The sequence below is a fragment of the Salvia splendens genome, chromosome 13, assembly GCF_004379255.2.
Source record: "Salvia splendens isolate huo1 chromosome 13, SspV2, whole genome shotgun sequence".
Lineage (NCBI taxonomy): Eukaryota > Viridiplantae > Streptophyta > Magnoliopsida > Lamiales > Lamiaceae > Salvia > Salvia splendens.
This window is the reverse complement of record NC_056044.1, coordinates 1166100-1186576: the sequence shown is the minus strand read 5'-3', so window position 1 is coordinate 1186576 and position 20477 is coordinate 1166100. Positions and strand designations below refer to the sequence as shown.

General features: G+C 37.0%; 2 protein-coding genes and 1 pseudogene across 4 annotated transcripts; 1 reads left to right on the top strand and 2 right to left on the bottom strand.

The window, feature by feature from the left end:
• The first annotated feature begins 1062 nt into the window (after nucleotides 1–1062).
• Nucleotides 1063–12869, top strand: LOC121761816. Of its 3 annotated transcripts, none has more exons than XM_042157490.1 (14): nucleotides 1063–1200; nucleotides 1331–1473; nucleotides 2113–2652; nucleotides 3073–4251; nucleotides 4360–4687; nucleotides 4858–5113; nucleotides 5203–5419; nucleotides 5762–6114; nucleotides 6328–6921; nucleotides 7411–8602; nucleotides 8678–9031; nucleotides 9139–9376; nucleotides 9639–12202; nucleotides 12280–12869. In XM_042157490.1, exons 1-14 carry the CDS (start codon nucleotides 1122–1124, stop codon nucleotides 12583–12585), a joined length of 8343 nt encoding a protein of 2780 aa, XP_042013424.1. In that variant the 5' UTR covers nucleotides 1063–1121; the 3' UTR covers nucleotides 12586–12869. The 3 variants fall into 3 exon arrangements, with proteins under 3 accessions (XP_042013424.1, XP_042013425.1, XP_042013426.1); XM_042157491.1 differs by having other exon boundaries at nucleotides 1145–1227; XM_042157492.1 differs by lacking the exons at nucleotides 1063–1200; nucleotides 1331–1473 and adding an exon at nucleotides 1814–1937.
• A 450-nt stretch (nucleotides 12870–13319) lies between these two features.
• On the bottom strand, nucleotides 13320–17495 carry LOC121762200 (annotated as a pseudogene).
• Nucleotides 17485–18577, bottom strand: LOC121761145 (BRI1 kinase inhibitor 1-like). The gene has a single exon (XM_042156746.1). It carries the CDS (start codon nucleotides 18440–18442, stop codon nucleotides 17600–17602), a length of 843 nt encoding a protein of 280 aa, XP_042012680.1. The 5' UTR covers nucleotides 18443–18577; the 3' UTR covers nucleotides 17485–17599.
• Between the last annotated feature and the right edge of the window lie 1900 nt (nucleotides 18578–20477).

Below are 20477 nucleotides of genomic sequence, written 5' to 3'. Positions count from 1 at the left end.
CCAATAATACAGATTTTTCGTCAAATAATGCAGATCATCACAACCTTCCAATTCAAGGATCCAAGGGCTGTGATCTGCATTATTGATTTATTACAGGAAATATTTTACTAAGTAAGATTAGAGTCACTTCAAAAGTAGAAGTTATAGTATTAAATTGGAGTTTATACATTGAAAGAAAAATAAATATGTCCCCTAAAAATAGAAAATCTTCCTTTTTGATTTATTCATAAAATAAAAAATTTATATTTTTAAAAAATTTCGTTCTTTTAATAAAGTGAGATTCATTTTTCAATAACACCATTTCCCTTCTACTCCATTTCACTATTAATTTACTAATTTTACATTAAAATTCGTGTCATTTAAAAAAACGGTTGGATATTTCAGTTAAAAGTAAATGATAGTGTAAAATTAAAAAAAAAGTGAGTTTTCCAACACATTATTTTTCTTACCTTTGCTCGAGCGCACTGTTCGTACGGCATATTCAGCTTCCTTAATCGAGAAGAAAAAATATTTTTGTCTGTTTCTATGCTTTTCAATGTAGTAGTACGTTTTTTTCATCATGTAGAATGGGCCAAAATATATGTTAATGATATAGAAAATCCCCCCTTTTTCATACCACTATGCAACAATTAATATACCCTCAATTATCAATAACCAAATAAATTATGTATCCCTTGACTATCTTAATCAATAAAAAATGTACATCAATAAAGAATATTGAATCATTTTACTAGGATGTAGGTGCGTTGTTTGTAATTCATAAACAAAATTTAAGAATTTCACATCGTACCACTTACAACAACAAATGCCAATAATATGGCATTATAAGTTTCGAAGTAAGGAACAGATTGCTCAATAAAAATTAAGAATTTCACATCGTACGAATCTCATTATCTCTAATTCTCTATGCACTTTTAATAAAATAATTTATCCCAAAATTGACTCTTTGTTTACCACACTTTAATTATTTTTAGGAATATAGTAATAGTAAAAGTAAGTAAATATTTATGATCGCGTGTGGATAAAAAGAAGAAATTGAATAGACCCGCCCTTTACATTTTCCAAGACTACTTCTCTCACCTTTTCCACAGACTTTTTATTTTCCCAGCTTTTTTTAATCCATGATCAAAACCCTCCACTTTCTCACACTTGTAGTGGAAGGATCGTGCTCAAGCAACTATACGTACGGAAGATTCTCTGGTTGGTAGCATTATCCACAGCACGAAGGAAATGCATTTTGTTTTCATCTTTGAATTTCGTTAAAAAAAACCGTTCATGCACGTAAAAGTGTTATGTTCATGCCTTCTGAGTTAATCTTCGTTTTCTGCAGAATCTGTTTGTGAAATTGAAGCTAAAATGGAGGAAAATAGTGCGGGAACTGAAAAGCGTTCTTGGCGTAAAGATGATTTTACTGATTTGCTGTTTTCGTGGTCCTTGAAAGACATTTTTGACGAGGATCTGTACAAACATCAGGTGTGTGAGTTTCTGTAGCTACGGATTATGAATTTAACTTTTTTTTAGCGGATTTAGTTATGTATGAAGTAGTACTAGTACGTATTTAGTCTGAGCTGGTTTCTTAGTCAATGCCCTCTCAATAGGTATTCAGCACAGGATAACCGGAATCGGACTATTACTCAGCTAGTGTAGACTTTTGAGCTTGCTTTCTTTGGTGTTATTTTAATCAGCTAGTGCTTAGTGAAAGAGATGTTTTTGGGTGGTCCTTAGCGTTGTTAAACATTGTTATAAATGAGAAGGCTTAAGAAGATACTATGTCTTGCTGATGTTCTCAATATGCTTCTTTCATGGCTGCTTGGCTTATAAAGACTCAACATGTTAAACACGTTGGTTAAACTTGTTGTCTGGTGAAGCTCCGGTTTGCACTGTATACGCTGTATTACGGTACTAGTAATGCATGTGTGCTTGGATGAAGAAGAGAGGTTTAACTACTTGCTTTTTTGTCTCTTTGAAGATGATATCACTTTTTGATTGTTGATAAATAGATATAATTCATGATCGATACTGCTTCTCTACATTGATGAGATGAATGGATATGTTAAATGCTCAGCTTTAACCTCCTTTGATTTCACTGACTAACTTTCTATTTATGTACAGGTGGAGAAGATTCCAGAGGTATTTGAAAGTGTGGATCATTATCTTTCATCATTTGATTTCCCTCTGTTAGAAGATATGCGAGCTGCAATAGCTGCTTCCTTGGAGACTGTTTACAAAGCTCCTTTTGCTGAAGTGGTTTCTTTCAAAGTGACAAAACCAGACACACTTCTGTATAATGTTAAAGTTGACAGCTGGAGAAACAAGATTAGTGATCGTGGAAAAGAGCCTTACAGAACATTGCCTAATGATCTTGTACTCCTATCGGATTCAAAACCTGAAAGTGTTTCTGACTTGCAACGCATTGGAGCAATGTACACTTTTGCATCCGTAGTTAAAATTTCTGAGGATAAGATTGGTGACAGTTCATCCTGTGAATTCAAGCTTAAAACCACAGGCATAGCTGATTTAGTTGATCAGAAAAGCAAGTCTCTCTATGTGGTATACTTGACTAACATAACCACTCACAAAAGGATATGGATGGCATTAAGAATGCGCCAAAATCTGAAGATCATTGAGAAAGTATTAGTCAAGAGTGACCTGGTATGCCATTTTACCGATCTAAAAGCTTTGTGGACCTCTGAAGTTATTATACCTTTTAAAAATTAATTTGCTGTGAAGGATGTATAGTTTCTAGTAGACACCACGTATGATAGTGATAGCATTTTGTTGTACTTTGGTTTCCTTAACCAATAGTCAGGTCTCTATTTTCATCTCCAAACTATCTTTGATGCTTTGATGTTCTGTTTTTTAGTAGCTGATCAGGCACTTATAAATGTCGGATATTTCTTAGTATGCTCCCATTATGAGCTCTTAAAAAGATATGCTTCTTTATGTTAACCGTGTTGTTGTTCTAAATATTTTGCTTTTCTATTGGTTAGCTTTGCATTGAATTAATCTACTTGGTAAATCTACATTTCTCTGCTTGCCTCTGTTTTAATTAGTTTGTATGTTTTTGAACAGGCCAAGGAAAGTTGTGAATTGTGCCCTCTAAAATTTCACAATGAAGTGGAGGAGAAATTTCGATCAACTTTATTATCCAAGTCAAATGAATCACAACTTGGGGCAATCCGGGCCTCCATATGCAGAATTGGATGCAATCACCAACCCTCCGTGGAACTGATATGGGGTCCACCTGGGACTGGCAAGACATCAACTTTGAGTACCTTGCTGTATATCCTCTTGGAAATGAATGTGAGGACCCTCATATGTGCTCCAACGAATACTGCAATTACAGAGTTGGCTTCTCGTGTGACGACACTCATGAGAAATTCAGTTAAAACTGAAAGTGGGAAGAGCTTGTTGACTTGTCCTTTAGGAGGCATGCTCCTCTTTGGGAACAATGATCGCCTTAAAATTGGCTCTGACATCCAGGAAATCTTTTTAGATTACCGGGTTGATAGGCTTACGGAAATCTTAGTACCACTAACTGGCTGGATGCATTGTGTTTCATCCATGCTTGATTTTCTTGAAAACTGTGTCTCTCATCATAGGATCTTTGTGGAAAATGACAAGATCCACTCCCGAGAACATTGCGATGGTGAAGCTGTGCAGTCTGGAACAAACTCACTTCTGGATTATGCTAGAGATCGATTTAAAAGTTTAGCACCGCCCTTGAGAAATTGCATGCTGACAGTTGTCACTCATTTACCAAGAAGTTTTGTTGACAATGGGAACCACCAAAAGATAATGCAACTTTTTTCTCTTCTTGACTCGCTAGAAAAGTTGCTGTTTGAGAACAATGGCATTACATGTATGGATTTAGAAACTATCTTCATGCAACAAATAATGACCGGTTCTGAATCCTTTCTTGATACAACATCCTTACAATGTGTCAGAAGCCAGTGTCTGTTCATTATAAAATCTCTTCAGACTTCTCTTAGTAATCTTGGCTTTCCAAAAGTATTTGGTAAAAGTTCAACTGAAGAGTTTTGCTTCCAGAAAGCTTCACTGGTATTTTGCACTATATCATCTGCATTTAAGCTACATTCGGTTGATATGGATCCCTTCCAGTTACTGGTCATCGATGAAGCAGCTCAGGTTAAGGAGTGTGAAACAACCATTGCGTTTCAGATTAAAGATGTGAGGCATGCTATCCTGGTTGGGGACGAGATTCAGTTGCCAGCAACAGTATCAAGCAAGGTTCTATATTGATTTCTTATTTGTTAATTGCATAATTTGTACTGCTCTTGACTGATTTCTTTTTCAGTGGATGTTTATCAATAATGATAATGATTTGGTTGTATGCAGCTGTCTGAAGAAGCTGGCTTTGGGAGAAGCTTGTTTGAAAGATTAAGCTCAATGGGACATCCCAAACATCTACTTAATGTGCAGTACAGAATGCATCCGTCAATAAGTTGGTTTCCAAATGCAAATTTTTATCAACACCAGATACTTGATGGACCTAATGTGCAGAGTAAAAGCTACGAACGATCATATCTTCCAGGGAAAATGTTTGGTCCCTATTCGTTTATAAATGTTCGTGGTGGAAGAGAGGAGTTAGACGATGTGGGTGTCAGCAAAAGAAACATGGTTGAGGTCGCCGTGGTTGTGAAGCTTGTCCAGAAACTCCTCAAAGGTACATTTCTCTAATTTATATCAGATGTTTCCATGATTATGAGTTACCACCTTCTGTATGTTAGTGACATAAAACCCTATTTTCCTTTTTTGTTTCCCCAGCATACCTGTCTCATGTAAATGTATATCCTTGTTTCTTATCAATTTGTTTTTGACATGTATCATGAGCAGCATGGAATAGCTCAAAGGAAAATCTCAGTATTGGTTTAGTTTCTCCCTATGCTGCCCAAGTTGCAGCAATTCAAGATAAGCTCAGATCTAGATACGATCACCTTGAGAGGATTACAGTTAAGGTGAAGTCAATTGATGGGTTTCAAGGTGGTGAGGAAGACATTATAATTATATCAACTGTAAGGTCTCACAGAGGTGGTTCCATTGGTTTCTTGTGTAGTCCTAAAAGAACCAATGTTGCATTGACACGAGCCCGGTAAGGATTAAAATGGTTCTACATCTTATTTTGTGTCACTTTGCGTATTTTTAAAAATAGATTATGATCAATCTTTCCCTTTCTTCTAGTCATTGTCTGTGGATATTAGGAAATGAGAGAACTTTGTGTAAAAGTGATTCAGTGTGGGAAGAAATAGTATCTGATGCCAAGAATCGGCGATGTTTCTTCAATGCGGATGATGATAGCGACATTGGAAAAACTATTATAGATGTGAAAAAGGAGTTGGATCAACTTGATGACCTTTTAAGTGAGGAGAGTACACTTTTCGAAAATTTAAGGTGGCAGGTACTAGATTATTTATGTTATCTTTAGTATCTTATGTTATTCGTTATGTCAGACTCTTTCAGAAATTGCGCATGTCAGCATCATTGCATCAATAAACAGCTTCCTTACTTTAAGTTGTATTGTTTCAGATATGTCATACTTTCACACCTTGATGCCTAACTTAACTCTTCTCTGGATATTAATATTTGTGGTGTTTATTCCTTGGTTAAGCATTGATCTTCAAGCTCTTCCTTTCCTATGATATGTTTATTAATGTGAATTACGGTTTTGATACTGAGACACTGACTGTTATGTTCCCATGTTATAGCCTTTGATTTTTCCTGCTGTTGTGCATTAATCCAGGTTTTGTTCAGTGAGAACTTCAGGAAATCATTTCAGAAACTGAGATTTTCAAATACAAAGAAGTTGGTCATAAATTTGTTACTAAAACTCGGACGAGGTTGGCGGCCTCGGAAATTAAATGTGGACTGGAAATGTGAGAATTCTTCATACATCATAAAACAATTTAAGATTGATATATACTATGTTGTTTGCTCCATTGACATGATGAAGGACACCATCTATAAGCAAGTTTTGAAAGTGTGGGACATATTGCCTATGACGGACACCACAAAATTGTTGAAAAGAATTGACAGTATAGCTTCTATGTATACAGATGTTTTCATCAACCACTGCAATGACAAGTTATTTGAGAGGTATGTCAGTTGGTTCTGTGATGTTGGATGCCATCATGATATTTAATCATGTGCATTTTGTGTGTAAATAACTCATCATGTTGTGCATATGTAGGATATATAGTGGTTTGAAATATTTCTATGCAATATTTCAAGTGTACCTGGGGCATTACATTTTTGTTTATGAGCATATTTTTGTTAGACCTATTTATGTTATTTTCATTTTTGTTTTAGGAATTTGGAGGTGCCAATGAGTTGGCCACTCTCCTGTGATACATCACGTTTTAAGAATCCTAGTAGCACGAAATCAGTCTCAGGTGCAAGTACTAGTTCCGCTGAATGCAGAACTTATGTTGAAAACTCAAAAGTTAGTGAAAGCCTGTTGCTGATGAAATTCTACTCCTTGTCATGTGGTACTGTAAATCATTTGCTTTCGGATAATGAGGGTAAATGTGTTGATCTTCCATTTGAAGTTACCGATGAGGAGAGGGAAATAGTAGATTTTACTAGAAGCAGTTTCATATTAGGTCGTTCTGGCACTGGGAAAACGACTATTCTAACTATGAAGCTGTACAAGACATTTCAGCAGTACTGTGTTGCTTCACGGGATTCTGTGGCAGCTGAAGACAATGTGAGTACCACCGATGAAGATGAAGAGGAAGAGGAAGAGGAAGAGGAAGATGATGGTGGCAATATGAGTATCACTGATGAAGTTGCTGTCGAGCCGTGCCATGGTGGAACCACAGATCCTGTATTACACCAGCTATTTGTCACCGTTAGCCCAAAACTGTGTCATGCTGTTAAAAAGAATGTAGCTCAGATGAAAAGGTGTGTTCATCCCACTCTGTCACCTATCATCTAGTTGCATTGCTACAATTTGTTTACAGCACTCATGTGATGAATAGTTTGTACATAAACATTTACTGGCAGCATATTTTTTTGCGGCATGAAGACAGGAACTGTTACACACCCCATTTTGAAGAGCCATTTGCAGTGTTTCATATATATATATATATATATATATATATATATATGTGTGTGTGTGTGTGTGTGTGTGTGTGAGTGTGTGTGTGCGTGTGTGTAACAGAATATCATTTCACTATACTTGTATGTATTTTTTAAACGAGAAGTAGTCATTTACATTACACATCCTCCTGAATTTTTGAAGTTAAACTTGTTTGAAATTGACCTCCTTGTTCAAGCACCCCGCTCTTTGTCTGAAAGATAATTTTTTAATAGCACTGCAACAGAATTTACTTCATTCTTTTTTCAAAGACTTAACTCATGAGAGATTTACATATGTCTAACTTTTTGCAGCATTTCTACTGAAAACAACTCTGGACATGACAGCTTCACTGGTATGGATGATGTTGATGAAGTTTCTGAATTTAAAGATATCCCAGATACTTTTGTTGGCATTCAACAGGAAAAATACCCTCTTATCATTACATTTCACAAGTTTTTGATGATGCTTGATGGCAGTCTGGGAAAGTCATACTTTCAGAGGTTTCCTTTCGTAAGAGATTCCCCTCAATTCGGAGACAGAAGATCAGTGGGGCTACAATCTTTCTTGAGGAATAACGAGGTCACTTATGATCGATTTTCTTCTATATATTGGCCCCATTTCAATGCCAAGCTGAAAAAGAGTCTGGATGCTTCAAGAGTTTATACTGAGATAATCTCACATATTAAAGGAGGTCCTCTGGAAGGTGGAGCATCTGATTACAAGCGAAGCAGACAGGATTACATATCATTATCTGAGAGTAGGATATCTACTTTATATGTGGAACAGAGAGAAGCAATTTATGATATTTTTGAGGACTATGAGAAAATGAAGTTAGAACGCGGTGAATTTGATCTAGCTGATTTTGTGAGTGACATTCATCTCAGACTCAACAAAGAAGATCTGGCAGGTGATAAAATGGACTTCGTCTACATTGATGAAGTCCAAGACCTTACAACAAGGCAAATTTCCCTTTTCAGATACATCTGTTACAATGTTGAGGAAGGGTTTATGTTTTCTGGTGATACCGCACAGACCATTGCCAGAGGGATTGACTTCAGGTTTGAGGATATTAGATCCTTGTTCTATAAAGAGTTTGTTATGGGATCTCAAAATCGTGATTTGTCAGGGAAGAAAGAGAAAGGACTTATATCTGATATGTTTACTTTGTCCTACAATTTCCGTACCCATACTGGAGTACTTAGGTTAGCTCAAAGTGTTGTAGTTCTTATATGCCATTTCTTCCCACATTCTATTGATGTACTGCCCCCTGAGACGAGTCGTATATATGGTGAGTCCCCGATTGTTCTCGAGCCTGGAAGTGATGATAACTTGATCATTTCTATTTTTGGACATAGCGGTAAGAGTAGTGGAAAATGGGTGGGCTTTGGTGCTGACCAGGTTATTCTAGTACGGGATGATTTAGCAAAGAAGGAAATTTCCGAGTACATTGGTCATCAAGCTCTCATTCTGACTATAGTGGAGTGCAAGGGCCTTGAGTTTCAGGTTAGCAATTTGTTTTATCTTTATTTTGTCAGAATACAATCACCTTTAGTTTTACTGATGTTATGATGGATATAGGATGTTCTACTGTATAACTTCTTTGGCTCCTCGCCGTTGAGTAACCAATGGAGAGTCGTGTATGGATTCTTGAATGAAAAAGATCTTCTTTCTGGGGATTCTGGGAATTCCTTCCCGAGTTTTAGCCAGTCAAAGCACAATCTCCTATGCTCTGAGTTGAAGCAATTATATGTGGCGATTACTCGAACAAGGCAAAGATTATGGATTTGTGAAAACGATGTAGAGGTTTCCAAGCCAATGCTTGATTATTGGAGGAAGCTGTCTCTTGTGCAAGTGAAGAAAATAGATGATTCTCTAGCAGAGGCCATGAAGAGGGCTAGCACTCCGAAAGAGTGGAAATCACAGGGTATCAAGGTTAGTTAGTACTTTACCTTTTTTCATCTATTGTTTCTTCCTTCACCATTCAGTATTGGTGTATTTAAGTGTTTTTTTTTCTTCTCTCTTTTTATTTTTGGTACTAGCTCTTTTGGGAGAAGAACTATGAGATGGCGACAATGTGCTTTGAAAAAGCAGGTGATGAGACTTGGGAGAAAAGGGCTAAGGCCTCTGGTCTTCGAGCTGTTGCTGATAGTCTACGCGGTTCAAATTCTGAAGAGGCAGCTACAGTGCTTCGAGAGGCTGCAGAAATATTTGATTCAATCGACCGAGTTGAATCTGCAGCTGAATGTTTCTACGAACTGGGGGAGTTTGAAAGAGCAGGTATTTTACAGATTACATTCACAATGAGCATGTTATTTTTTTCATTTTTTTGAAGGTTATGCAATATGTTTTCTTGCTGTTAAATTCTCTAAAAAGTAGTTTGGAACCAGGCTGTTCTGGACAAACAGAAAACCAAAATAAAATACCTGTTTTGCCTCTTGGTGGAGTATGGAACCAGGACGTTCTGTGCAAATTTAATATTCAACGAAGATATACTGCTATTTGTTTGGCATGATAAATATTTGCTTATTCATCCATGCAGGAAGGATCTATTGGGACAAATGTGGTAAGTCAGAACTAAGAAAAGCTGGTGAATGCTTCTCATTAGCTGGAAAATATGAACTTGCTGCAAAAGTTTATGAGAGTGGGAACTTCTTAAGAGACTGCTTATCAGCTTGCTCCAGGGGGAAACATTTTAACCTCGGTTTGCAGTATATTGAGCAGTGGAAGCAGGACGCGCTGTCAAACAGTGTAATAATGGTTAAATTTACGGAGATTGATAGAATTGTGCAAGAGTTTTTGGAAAATTGTGCTTTAGAGTGCCACAAGGCAAAGGATGCATCACTGATGAGGTTTGTTCGAGCCTTCTGTTCCACAGATTCCAAACGCAACTTTCTAAGGTCATTGGATTGCCTTGAAGATCTTCTGGTTCTGGAAGAAGAGTTGGGAAACTTCAATGAGGCTTCCGAGATTGCGAAGAGTCTGGGTCATACTCTGCGTGAGGTTGATCTGCTGGAAAAGGCGGGGCAATTTAATAATGCTTGTTCATTAGCCTTTTCTTATGTTATTTCTTGTGTTCTGTGGGGATTTGGAAATCGAGGATGGCCATTAAAATCATTTCCTCAGAAAGCGGAACTTCTAAACAGAATGAGGTCAGTTGCACAAAAGGTTTGTGGAACCTATCATGCATCAATTTGTGCACAGTCCAACTTTTTGTCTTATGATAACAAGAATTTGTCTGAATTGCTGCATTTTTACAATGCTTCAAAGCAATATGAAACTCCAATTATTGAAATTCTTGTAATTCGAAAACTTCTAGAAGTACATTTTCAAGTGAATGCTACCAAGTATGAGTGGGACCATGAACTTCTGTTGGATCCAAGGTCGTTTTCTCAGAGAATAGGGGTGAACCAAATCTCTGGTGGATCACTTGTTTACCTTTGGAACTTGTGGAAGGTACATAGTTTAGAGATATTAGAATGTCTCAACAGACTGGAAAAGAATGATTCCGTCGAATTACAAGGTGTTGTTGGCTTCTGTTTTCATTACTTTGGACTGAGGTTGCTTGATAATTCCAGATTTGCCTTTCAGTTGCTGAATCCTGATGCTGCTTGGATAAAACCTGTTGAGGGTTTCATTCGTTGGAACAAGAATGTGGCGACTTTAGAAGCTCGTCATTGTGCATCAGCGGCTTGTAAATTCTGGCTACAAGAATTAATTTTTGTTGGACTTAAAGTGTTGGAGGCTCTTCAACGACTTTATGATTCCATGATGAAGCGCTTGTCTACGCACTGCAAAAGTATGTGTATACTATACATTTTTGACATTGCAAAGTTCTTCCTCGATTCCAAGTTCTTTCATTTGAACTTTGGAGATAGCAAGAAGCTGCAGGGTTTTGTGGAGCAATGCACTGAATACTGCAATTTTAATTTCCCTTTGGACCCTCGAGAGTCCTTATCAGAAAACATGATATCTTTGAGAGAAACTGAACTTTCCAGGAATTTACTTGAAGAGAGTGTTATGAGAAATATTGCTGGAAGGGGGGAACTTACAAGTGGGCAGATTGGACGTGTAGTGAAGATAATGCTGGGTAATGATAAGCTGAAGCATGGTTTCTATGATAAAATTTCTGAAAGGCTTTCAAACGGAACGCCTTGGAAGTCATTCATCGAGAATCTCACGCAGCCTATCGAGTCACATTCACAACGTGTGCAAGAATCTCCACTTAGGTGCTCAAGGGAAGCTTTGGGTCAAGCGCTGCTTAGAGCTTTGGTGGAAACTTATAACATCAGTTGGAGGGTGTATGACTATATATCTCCACACTGTTTCATATATCTTGTGGAAAGAATGTTGATCCTGGCTCCTCATCCAAGTGGCTTCTTTTTCACAACGAAATCCTCATTTGTTGAATATTTGGTAGGTATGCCACCGGATGCCAATCCAAAAACTAGCTTGACGACACACAACAATTCTCGTCCTGGTATCATGATCGACTTTGTTGGCCAAGTGGTTGATCAATTTCTTTGTAACAGAATTGAAACAGTAGAATGGATAATGAAATCTGGCATCAATTGCAATTCTTATCTTCCTGTTCTCCTTCTGAGATCGCTCATGATTCTGTGTGTGTTGTCTATAAATTGGGGCTTAAGCTTTGATATATTCAATCAGAAGATGTCTAGATATGACATTACAAAGCATCTTCCAAAGGTGTTCTATGAAGCTCTTCGACCTAGAAGGCGGGGTTATATTCAGTTTGTTTCAGCAGTTGCTACTGCTTTCAAGCTTATTGGTGATCCTCTTGTCGTTGTGGTTTCGGGCGACATCAATCGCAGCGTCAGTTATCCTGATGCGGTCTTACTCGACTTGAGATCCTTCTCTTGCAGAACTGATATCATGAAGACACTGTTTCCTAGAAGCACATCAGTATCGGATGATCAACCTACTATGGATGAAAGCAATGTGACCGAGCCTTGCGTCATAGTCATGCCGCCTGCAGTTAGCAATGAAGATGAGAATATTGTTGCAAAATCTTCAGAAACGGGCTCTGCAACTGCTTCAAGCGCAGGGAATGATGAAAATCTGGAGAGTCTTTTTCTGGGAAAGAAGGTAATATGAATTTCATTTTGATCTCATAGTTCTTGGCTAATGTGGAACATGTAGCTGATTTGTAGTCTACTTTTCAGGTGGAACTGGAGGGGCATATAAGCTTGATTACTCATGCTATTGAAAGTGCAGTTGTCGACTCCAAGGAGAAGGGCGATGACAAAAACTGTGACAGCGATGCTGAAGATGAAGATAGTAAAACGGAGGATTCAGCAGCTGTCGAAGTTGAATCTGATCCCAGCAACAAGGGGAAAGGAAAGAAGAAGCAGACCAAGAAAGGGAATTCAGCAGCTGAGGAAGTAAAGCCCAGTCACAGCAACAAGGGAAAAGGAAAGGGTAAGAATAAAGGCAAGTCAAAGAAAGGAAAAGGAGGTAAAAGGAAGTAGCCAACTTTTTTTCATTTCTGATGAAGGAATGTCTAGTTTTTGTCTTAATATTGTGACAGACTGTTGTAATTAATCGGATATATCAGTAGCTTTTGTAGCTTGAATTTGATCCAAGTGGTTTTTGGTGCTGTGTAACATCGTAGTATCTCGTGTTCAAGTTTTGGAATTTCGGATGATTCGAGCGTAGACGAACGTTAACTAGCAGTTTGATGCAAAATGGTTTAGTTTTGTTTTGTTTTGTTGTACATATTGATATTGTTATTGTTCAGTGCTTTGCTATCTTATTCTAGTTGAGTTTTCAAGTACTGCAAGGTGGGGAAAAAAGCATAATGAAGAGGTATTTTACTGAAACTTCTATGTAAATTATGAACAAAGAAACTTTATTAATAGGCACAGTCCAATGCATGTGGAGGTTGCTGGTCAACACAGACATTAAGTCAGTCATCATGGTTGAGCAATGATCCTCGGGGGTTACAAGCCGTTATGGGTTCAAAGCTGGAGCTAGAGGCCAAATCTAGAGGGGCGTATCTGGACACGCTGCGTGTCTAGATCCATTCACAACGTGGACATTGTTACGTGTCGCTTCGTCGCGTCACGTTGGCAATGTGGCTACTTGGACAAGTCAGTTGGTCTAAAAGATAAGACTATGCTCGAACCACGACTAAAGACCAGCTTAAAGACCAATTGTCAAAATCCAATTCCAACGCAAACCAATGTACAAAAAGATTGGCACAACAATGTACGACTATTAGTTAGAACGATTAACTAATACTACAAAGGAAAATAGAAGAATAAAAAGACTAATATGTCTGAGAATATGGTGAATGCAAACGGCTTTTCAGTACTTGTTCACAAGGTCTAACAAGGCATTGTATGTCCCAATGATCCCACACACGAGGCCTATTACAGCAATGCAGCTGCTCAGAATGATCTGTGAAGAAGAAGACTAGATCATCAACAAACAACACAACAAAAGAGTATCAAAATCGTTTTAGAATTTTAGATATGCATACCTGCATTTTAGTGCCCCTCTTTCCAATAATTTTCAAGAAGCATAGAGATGGCATGACCATAGCCTAAATCAAAACCCAAATATTAATAAATAAATAAATAAATAACGAAAAAAAGTCACGTAACCGATAAAAAATGAACGTAAACTCCTTACGATGAGAACACCGAAGAGGGAGCCTATGAGAGACATCACAGTGTCTGCAGGAAAAAAAACATCAATCTGAGTTTTTTCATTGAGAGAGACGCGTTGTGTGAGAAATAATTAAGGCACCTACCAAAGAAGGGGACGAGCATGGCGACAACGATAGAAGACAGGACGAGTGATGTTCGTATAAGGAGGAAAGACACGTGAGTGTTAGATATTCTCAATGGCAGCAACTCCTCAATGGCTCTAGCCAGTGGATTCAATGTCAATGCAATTTAATTCCTAGCTAAGGAAAATCTTGAACCATATCAACAATATTTCATGTTATGTTACAAATTTGCAAATAGAAAAAGTATGTTTCTAATGAAGGATATTTGGAGAATGGATTGATAACCTGTTGAAAAGAAGCATGAAAATGTTCAAATATTGTACTAGTTCACTAACATAAAAACATGCCTAATGGTGAGGCGAGAAGCGTGTTACCGTTGTCCACAAAGCGATTTTGGAGCTGAGTTTGTGCTGTGGTAGATTCATAGTGATCTGCAATTTTGTGCTCGGCCCGAACATGAGGAATCCCATCACTGCAGCGCTACCGTAGAAGGCAGCACATATAATGAAACTGCAGCAAAGAAATGATCAGATTGATGAGAAGAAAATAAAAATAAAACCAGCATGAAATGCTTCTTTTACAAAGTTTGAGTATACAATATGATAACTACTCTCTTGAATTGTGTTTTATCAGACATTCAGTGGTAAATATATGAAGTTAATTTAAAAAAAAAAAAAAAAAAAAAAAAAAGTTCAGCAGTTTGCCGCTGTGATGAAAGCCAACTCCCTCTGCTGTGGCAACAAAGAGCAAGCATAGAACTACAACCATCGTTGCAACGACTCCCGTGGCTGCGAAAAAAAAACATTGGTACACACAAAGAATAAGGTATGTAATGTAAGTACTATTTTGCAATACCGGAAAGGTAAGAAAGAAATCGATGATATTTAAGGAGGAGAGTGGGAATGACGACTAGCACAGCAACGATTGCGAATAGATGCTTTGTGTCAATCTTGAAGCCATGTATGTTCAAAGACACTCCTGAGAATATTGTTGAGAGATTATCCCCTTCCAAAATCAAGTAGTCCGTGCACCACATCTGCATCCGTGGTTTGTGTGTTAGAAATTGAGTGAGAATACAGTGCAATAAAGTATTGCACTTGCATATAGCTCCGAGTACAATATGATCTGCAAGAATAAAAAAAAATCAAGATAGTTTTAGTTCTAGTTCATGTTCAAATGAAAATGTTGATATTGGGATGTACTTAAAAAAATAACTAAATAATTTTAAAGTTCCAACATACATCCAATCTCGTGCGGCCACGTGGCACGAAACATGCACACTAATTAAAATGCAATAAACATTTGTAGAAGCTGTAGTGGATTTCGGGCAGATTATATTTTAGTTATAGGAAGATTGCATTGAGTTTTGCATTTTAGATATAGACCGTTTCATTTTATATATAGACGGATTGCATTTATATATAGTTTATTTTGCAAAACTCAACAATATAATATGCAATTTACCTATAACAATCTACAGGAATCCATCTACAGTTTCACAATATTGTATTTTATGTTTACAATACTGAATGTTTCGTGTTGGCACGAGATTAGATATATGTTATGACTCTAATTAAGGATGCACTCTGACAACTTACTGATACGAAGAGGGGGCCCCATCTCCCAAAGGTGGCATATCCCATATCAGGAAAGGTGAGTATGCCATGAGCACTCTCGAAGCAGTGCTTCGTGAGAATGGCGGTGTAGCAACAGATGAAGGGGAAGAGGACGAGGACGAAGAGGCTGGCCCAACCGCCTACTTTGACCGTGTAATTAGTATAAGACACTTTTTTCCTAATTAATTAGTTATCAAGTAAGCATTGTATTAATTGGAAAAGAAACAATTTTTTCCTATGCCGAAAACTAAATGTTCCATATCTATTGAGACAAAGGGAGTGCAACTTTAGTCCACCAATAATAGTCTCATTTTGTCATTTTTCATCCGTCCACCAATAAATGTTTAAATTAATTTTTTTACTACTTTTATAATGGACTCAGAATTCAACTAATTTTATCTACCTCACATTTTATTATACAAGTAAATATATAAAATAAACTCATTTTCCATTATCTTTTTCATTCACTTTTTCATTATATATTTCTTAAAATCTTTTAAAATTCACGTCAAATTAAATTGAGCCTAATATTCGTATATAATGATGTTTGCATTAAATAAATAAATCGTCTTTACAAAGTTTTAACGTTTCGAATTCGTGTCAGTTTAATTTCCTATGGCAAAAATTCCTTTCTTGGTCCAAATGATATTACTCCTTTCGTTGTTGCGATTTTCTCGCTTTTACTCTTTCCAAAATGTAGTATAAAAAATAGTCACCACTAAAGTATCGTATTTGATGAAATAAACTTAGTCCCATGACTAATAACTGCAATTGAATAAAAAATAGTTTAATCGACTTTGTAGTCGATAAAAGATCAGTTAACTACTGAGACTTTTTAATATCGAATTAAATTCGGATAACGGATTAATTAAGTAAACAATACACGTGGGCACAATTAAATCTACTAAATCAATACATCGACTAGTAAACAAATATTGTTTATTATGGTGTACATATTTTCCTAAACCATAAAAATAAATATTCCAAAAAGACTGCACACGTCAAATTTATTTTCAATGATTTACATATATATGTGGACTATTAAATTTTCAGAATTTCAACATTGCAAATGGTAATACTATTATCATGTAGGCCACATTTGAAATGCTACTTTCAAACAAAGTACGACGCCATTCATAATATATTTCGTTACGTGTAAGATTCATTTATTTTTATGTCATGATGAATTATGTTTGACTAATTAGATCGATATTTTGATACTATCATAGTATCATTCAACATTTTCGACACGTAGGCTTTTTTCTAGTCTTAAGTATTGAATTTTAAGTTTTTTTTTTGGCATGAAAACTAGATTTTATGAATTAACTTATTATTATTATTAATTTCGAGATTCAGATAATCGATGATTCCATAATATTTTTATAATTTTCATGCACAATTTCTCATGTAATGGCTAATGCAATATATTAGAGGGAAAAACTTCAATAAGAGTTTAACCTAGAATATTTAACTTCAAATAATAGTAACATTCATGATAACGACAACAATAACAATAACAACAGTCAACAACAACTATAAAAAATAATACTAATATATTTTTATATTTCATAGTTTTATTCTGCATATAATTAATGCCACTAGAAAACTATAGATCTTATAAGTACATAAATGTACATGTGTATTGATTTTTTTTCATTTTTAAAGAAGTATAATAAGTACTACCTTGCACATTTAGTGACTTGTGTTGAGCATCCATACATCATCACACCACCACTCTTCCCTCATAAGAATCTTACAAAACAAAATTAACGTAACTATGTATGCTTTAACACTGTATATAATCAATTAGATTTCATCATCATCGTATAATATAATCTACTTGTCTCTCAAAAAATATTGCCATCGATAGTGATATGTCAATTATTCATAGTACCAAATAGTGACAGTTCTAAGTAGAGTGGACGGTGGGTACGATCGACCAACCCCACCGTTAGTCCATGAATACAGTCGAAAAACTCCATAAATTGACAGCTCCACCACCGATCGCGCATTGTGTGTACCTCAACATATCTATGTTTATTTTCTCATGTAACAATTTTTACAATAAATTAAAACTATGCAAAATTCAATTTAATTAATCCCTACAATAATAGATTAAAAAAAACAATAAAATTATGGCTGTATCTTGCTTTTATCTTCCACAGCATTAGACTTCTTACAATGAGCGATCGCCGCCTGAATCGCCGCCTGCAGCTCCTCCATCGTGCTATCGCTCTTCCCCGCCGTCGGAGTAGCGGCGCCGCTCGCCACCAGCAGCCCGCTGTTCCCCGGCGAGGTCCTCATCGACGCCGGCGCCGAGAATTCGCTCCTCCGCCCCCTCATCACGCTCCCCCTCTTTCTAACCCTTATATTCCCCGAATACGAATACGGCTGCTGCCGGAAAATCTCGCCGGATCTCCTCCGGCGCCGCCGCGCCGGCGACAGAAAGGCCGTCACGAATCGCACGTACCGCTTGATCAGATCGAATCTCGATTTCCGCTTCTTCTCCGTTGATTGCTGATTATTCCGATTATCGTTGTTGTGGCTGTCGCCGTCGTCTTCTCTCTCCTTTTTACGGATTCCGAGGAGAGAGAAGGATTTTGATTTCCCTCTCTCCTTCCCTTCCGCCACGTGGCGGCTTTTGTCTTCGCTGTTGTTGTTATTATTTAATAGCTCTTTGATCGGAAGAGTGAAGCTGTCGAGGGAGTTGGTGGAGGAGCGCGGCGAGATGGGGAGGTGGTGGAGGAGGTGGAGGGGGAGGAGGTGGCCGTGGAGGAAGATATCGTCGGCCGGAGATAGGTCTATCGCGGCGGCAAACGGCGGAGGAGAGGGTTTTGCGGAGGCCGGCTGGTGGAGGGAGATGGTGAAGGAGAATTCATGCGGAGGAGACGGCGGGGGCGGGGTTTGGTTGAGGTGTACGTGGTGCTTTTTGGGCTGTACGTTTGGTTGTGCTTCATTAGGATGTTGTGCTTTCATGATGGATTTTCTTGGTGATTTTAAGACCAACAAAATTTCAAGGCTACCTAATTAATTGGAGAAGGATAAGGATAATTTGAAAGAAAATGGGGGATTGTTGTCTTCTCTATATCTAAAATTGTGTTATGCATGGAAAGTGTACCAATTATATAATATGGGATTTGGCATATTTTGGCAAGGGGGCATGTGGTGGATGTATAATGGAACCAATGATAGTGGGGTCACATCTTGGAAGCTAAAACCTTTTAATTATATACTTAGCTACTTATTTTGAGGAAGAGTAGCCTATTATATATCCATATTGAACATATAGTATCATTAAGTGTTTTATACTACGGTAAACTGCATCTCATTTGGTAAGATATTTCTTTTCGAAGTTGTATATTAGTGTTCTAGTTATTTTGTGTATATTTGTTAGTGTCCTCTTATTGAAATAATTGAAATGATGTCAAATTTCTTATTTAGCTTATGTCTTTAGTGCAAATTTTCATATTGATTATACAGCATCACTAAGAGTTTTATTTAGGGTTGGAACGGTACGGTATACCGCGCCGAAATGGCCATACCGCATATCGTACCGTACCGTACCGTGCAGTATGACCAAAAACCATACATTTATCGTACCGCTTTTGTTGGTATACCGCAATTGCGGTATACCGAAAAATCGGTATACCAAAATTTAGATATCGTTACCATACCGCTTTTGGCGGTATACCGTACCGTGATTTCGGTATACCGCAATATGCGGTATACCGCGGTATGCCGTGATTTCCGGTATATACCGCAAATTGCGGTATATACCGTATTTGCGGTATACCGTGTTATTTGCGGTATGATGCAGTATAACGCGGTATATACAAAATGCATACCTTTACGGTACCTAAAACTGTCGGTACGGTAAGTGCGGTATTTCGGTATATTTTCCCAGCCCTAGTTTTATTTAAAATACTATCGAATTGCATCTTATTTGGTAAAATGTTTCCTCTCGAACTGATTAAGGATTCAAGCTATTTAACGTATGACAGTACTGCGCTCTCATTGAAATAATGTCAAATAAAGAGTAAATTTTTCACTTTCTTAGTAAATAAGATTAAATTTAATGAGGCTTTAAAATTGTGGTGTATTTGCAAACTCTAGAAGAAAACTATTCATTCGAGAAGAATCTGAGATTGGAAAAGCAAGATACTATGATATAGGTCGTGATTATTAAAGACTAAGTGATATGCTCACAGGCTTTGTTGAGTGCTTTTTGTAGAAATATACTTGCATTGTTTCGTGGATTAGTAAAGTAGATATTTAAATTTAGGTTTCAACTCTCATGTGTGTTTTATTTAGTCTTGTTAGATGACAAAAAAACTTTGAAAAATGAGATTAATTTGTCTTGCTTTGACTATAGATAAGCACGAGGGTGAAGACATTTTATGCTTAATTGATTATTTGGAGAAATGAAAAATAAATAGTGTCACGCTCATATAAGTTTTAAAACTAATTAGTAGTCCTATATATATACCAACAAAAGATAATAATTTCAAGAAAGATTAAATATAAAATAGTTTATAAATTTGAACTATTCATTTAAATTTCTTTAAATTTGGTGTTGCAACACATCACTGTCTTATTGTTGACAACCATGTACGTTTATATCATATTTTTTCACCTGTTCATAGAACAAAATATCGTTTTGGATAAAGAGTGTTATGGAATTCCTAGCAATAGAATCTAGATATTTTATTAATTTTGAGGAAAGAAACCAGTCACATAGTACTTAAAATTGATTGAAGCTACCATGACTCGATCCATGAAACGGAACTCCTGAGATCGAAGACAATGAAGGTTGCCACCGACAACAGAAGACAAGCTATGGGGTTGTCGCTGACAATGGCGGATGGACGAAGAATAAAAGTAGACCCCAATCCCAAAAGATCGGAGTGGAGCTGTCACATAGGACGGTGAAGGCAACTCCAAAGACAAATTTAGTAAAGTTTTTGGGATCATGGGTCGACGGTGGAATTAGTCAACCCTCAACCCCACTTGA

Bases quoted from the DNA above. Each gene is read 5' to 3' on its own strand.
- LOC121761816 (XM_042157490.1), top strand. From the start codon at position 1,122: ATGATCAAAACCCTCCACTTTCTCACACTTGTAGTGGAAGGATCGTGC. The intron at 6,115-6,327 runs GTATGTCAGTTG...TTTTTGTTTTAG, and splicing joins AATGACAAGTTATTTGAGAG to GAATTTGGAGGTGCCAATGA. The intron at 9,377-9,638 runs GTATTTTACAGA...TCATCCATGCAG, and splicing joins GGGGGAGTTTGAAAGAGCAG to GAAGGATCTATTGGGACAAA.
- LOC121761145 (XM_042156746.1), bottom strand. From the start codon at position 18,442: ATGAAAGCACAACATCCTAATGAAGCACAACCAAACGTACAGCCCAAA.